This window comes from Bidens hawaiensis, unplaced genomic scaffold (assembly GCF_021521415.1).
Source record: "Bidens hawaiensis isolate Kalapana, Puna unplaced genomic scaffold, B.hawaiensis_p1.1 tig00021536_1, whole genome shotgun sequence".
In the NCBI taxonomy this organism is placed as follows: domain Eukaryota; kingdom Viridiplantae; phylum Streptophyta; class Magnoliopsida; order Asterales; family Asteraceae; genus Bidens; species Bidens hawaiensis.
Window position 1 is genome coordinate 183,334 of NW_027493355.1, and position 4,053 is coordinate 187,386.

Below are 4,053 nucleotides of genomic sequence, written 5' to 3' on the forward strand. Positions count from 1 at the left end.
TGGGTCACACAACTCCATGAGTGATGATATTATAGTTTCTTGATTTTATTGTAATTTCCTCGTATGCTTTAAGTTGACTAAGTTAAATTTCTTTTAATTACAATGTAAACAACACATGGCCTAATACTATAGTATAGTGGTAGGAATTTAACTTTTGTGGCGGAAAGTGTATTTAAAAGTCAATAATTAGGAGCTAGATGAGGTCAGGTAACTCAGTGACACTAACTACATATCCTTAACAATAATTAATCTTGGTCTTTATCATTTTACAAGATTATAGGCAACACTACTGGCCAAATCTGGTAACTACTACCGTTTAAAGGTTGCTTATTATTAGACCACATGTTATTAGGTTATTGTGTAAGGACCTAGCTTATAATTCGATGTTATGTATAATCACTTTTTTTTTTCGAAAGGCCAAACTTTGCGTTTTATAGGTTATGAACAATCAAAACCTTTGTTTTAAGACACGACGTTTGAAGAGAGAGTGTTAGCTTGAAGATTAACACGATTGACAGTTAATTATGCTATTTAGTTACTATAAACAATAAGTAAAGTTACTTTAATGGCTCGCCTTGTTAGTTGGTATTTAGTTTCTACTAATGACGGCTTATGTTTGTTTTTTTTTTCCAAAAAAAGAGAAGAGCACCGAGGTAATAGTCTAAAACTGAGCCGCAAAGAGTGAAAGCCCACTACCTCTTGTATGCAAAGCGCAAGGTGCTTATGTATAAAAAGAAAAGAAAATTTATATCACACACTTTTAGCATCTTTTACCCAAATTTAGCAAATAAGTTGTATATATGATTTAATATATTACCATATGTACAACTAAAAAAGCTTGTTGTACAACATTTTGATTAAAAAAAACTTCTATGTACATGAGGCGTGCCTCACTTGTGCTTTAATCCGTTTTCGTTCACTTTGAGACTCAACCTCGCCTTTTGTACTATGTGCGCCTTTACCTACAAAAAAGCTGAGGATTTGCGCCTAATTTCGCTTTGCATCTTGACGCATCTCAGACTTGCTTTTTATGCCAGTAGTGATTTAAGTTTATACTAATCACATATTAACGACTGATCACGCAATTATTATTGATCATAAAGTTACATGAACACAATTACTATTGTACACTCAGTTTCAGAAATTGCTTGATTAATTTTCATTGATGGACCGAGTTTCAATGAATAGTTTATCCTGGTAGGTTTTTTCTACGGTTGAATTGTACTGATAGATTATTTCTCGTTAAATCATAACAAAACCTAATATTTACAAAGTAATAAATTTACATCTCTCCATAAAATTAAAATCTTTTGAGAACAATCTTGAGTGTACTTCCCTCTGCAAAATAGATCAGAGCATTAACCACATAAACCATAAATGTACATTGCTCAAAGTTTAATCAATGTTAACCTACTTGTAACAAACTATTAAGAAATTATTGTTAATACTTATCAAAGGATTGCTAATTAAAACTTGCAGTAATGTGATCGAAGCTTTTGCTAATCTAAATCCACATACAAATTACCCATGTTTGACCGCAACAGTGACACCTTCCTAGTACAACAATAAGATGCAACCAGAATCTTTAGGTTCCTATCTCAATACCAAAACCAAAATCATATTTGATTGATTGAAGAAATATACAACCTATAAAGTTAAAGCAAAACTTTTAACCAAATCCAGCTACAGACAAAAGAAAACATCACAAAGAATGAATCAAATTTCACATACATTTAGTATACTCTGTATCATAAACATATGACTACATAACATAAGTATGTAACTACATTAAACCCTCACAAAACATGATACAAACTCTCTTATACTCTTGAAGAAATAGTTACACTAATAGGATGCTGTACTCCATTCAATGGGGCAACTGTACTGGTCTCTTCCCCTATAGAAAAACACGAATTCATGTCAGTTTCGGTACCTTCACCGTCGTCTTCTGACCAATACGACGAATACCCGTCTTCGTTTTCAGACATAATTAACGAACTGATCGCGTTTATATCGTAAACATCACTACTATCATCATCTTCGTCGTCACCTTCATCATCATCAATCCCTTCGAGAAACGGATGCACCAAAAGCATATCGGCCGTCAATCTAAACTTCGATTTCGCAAAACACCCTTTTAAAAAACTCTTGGCTTCACTCGACAACGTGGTTCGAATTAAAGGACTTTCGTTATCACCAATCCGATTAACAACATCTTCACACATGGTGTCCGATTCCCGACCCCAGGGCGGGCACCCAGTCAACATTTCGAGCACAATACACCCGACTGCCCAGATATCCGCAGGCGCTTCCTGGACACCATCACTTACCGCTTCAGGCGATAAATACATCGGCGTACCTCTCCAATACGACATCAATTTCCCCTTCTTGCTCTGTTTCGCCCTTTTCGCTAACCCTAAATCGCCAATTTTAGCTACGAATTCATCACCACCCGAACCAGAACAACCCGAAACTGAACAATGGGAATTGCAAACGAGTAAAATGTTATCAGGCTTTAAATCACAGTGCACATACCCGCACTGGTGAATATGCCACAACCCACGAACAATGGATCGAGTAAATCGCTTGACATCGGGTTCAGGCAACCCGATGCCACCCGATTTACTAATCAGATCAGCTAGGGTTCCACCAGCCCCAAACTCCAAAAGCAAATTATACACCATAAGCCCATTACCAGCATTAGTAATCTCATCTCCAAAACATCTGATCACATTACGACACCCTTTAACATTATTCAACACCTCTTTCTCCTTTTGAATTGAAGATGACAATGAAACTTCAGCCGATTTGACAGCCATAATTGGTGGGTATGAGCTGTATTTTAATTTGGGTTTCTTCAAAGTCGCCATGTAAACCGACCCGAAACACCCTTTGCCGATACACCCACCACGCACCCATGTTTTTCCGTCGCCATAATAATAATTTTTCTTCTTATTGTTGTTAGTAATTGTTAATTCGAACATATGGACTTGTGGTTGTTGTTGCTGCTGCTGCTGCTGGTGGTGATTGTTTCGCTTTATTACCTTCTTGGAATAGTGTTGTTGTTCTGTAATTCGACTTCTCTTCTTCTTCATCTTCATTATTTTTTGCTTTGTGTATGAACGAATGAAAATTAGGGTGAGAAAGAGAATGCAAAATGTGCAATGTTGCAAATGGGAAAATAAAATTTTATTTATTTAGGGTTTACGACGACGAGTCATGTGGTGGGGTGTGCAAATTGGTTGTTTCTATGGAGTTTCTAAAATTAGGCATGCGGGGATTGGTAACCAACAACCAGCCGCGTTTCCTACATCTTACAAAAGTTTTTATCATGGCATCTATTATCAAGTTCGATCTTTACCGGTGGCATTTTTGATGAATGTTGGAAACGAAGGATTTGAACTAAGTCTTGCGAGATTGTCGGTTCGGATCCGGAGCTCACTCGAGTTTTAATTCGTCACACCGTGTGTTACGTCAAAGGGTTTTGCTCTTGTATGACAGATAAACCAGGAATTCCAACCGACTGCAACCGTAGGTTTGGAACCGATTTGTAATTAATCTTCTCCCTCGAAACCGATTCCAAACCGGCTGACTGAATCGAAACCGATCAAAACCCGAATCGAAACCGATCGTAACTTGGTCAAGAAACTGGTTTCAAGCTTAACCGAAACCGGTCATAAACTTGACTTTTGTTGACCAAACTAAACCGGTTTGAGTTTCAAACCGATTTGTTCACCTCAATGATCTTGTGACGGCACAACGACTGTCAAGTGGCGGCCGACAGTATGGTTTCTTAGGGAATGTTGGAAACGAAGGATTTGAACTAGGTCTTGCGAGATTTTCGGTTCGGATCCCGAGCTCACTCGAGTGTTCATCCCACCGTGTGTTACGCCAAAGAGTTTTGCTCTTGTACGACAGATAAACCAGGAATTCCAACCAGGAAATCGTAGGTTTGGAACCGGTTCTGTAATATTCTCCCTCGAAACCGGTTCCAAACCAGCTGACTGAACCGAAACCGATCAAAACCCGAACCGAAACCGATCGTATCTTGGT

General features: G+C 37.9%; 1 protein-coding gene across 1 annotated transcript; it reads right to left on the reverse strand.

Annotated features, from left to right (window-relative positions):
* Positions 1-1,684: 1,684 nt before the first annotated feature.
* LOC143563830 (mitogen-activated protein kinase kinase kinase 20-like) lies at positions 1,685-3,007 on the reverse strand. The gene has a single exon (XM_077051289.1). The coding sequence runs from the start codon at positions 2,982-2,984 to the stop codon at positions 1,821-1,823; it is 1,164 nt and encodes a 387-aa protein (XP_076907404.1). The 5' UTR covers positions 2,985-3,007; the 3' UTR covers positions 1,685-1,820.
* Between the last annotated feature and the right edge of the window lie 1,046 nt (positions 3,008-4,053).

Excerpts from the sequence above, each read along its gene's own strand:
- LOC143563830 (XM_077051289.1), bottom strand. The coding sequence starts at position 2,984 with ATGTTCGAATTAACAATTACTAACAACAATAAGAAGAAAAATTATTAT.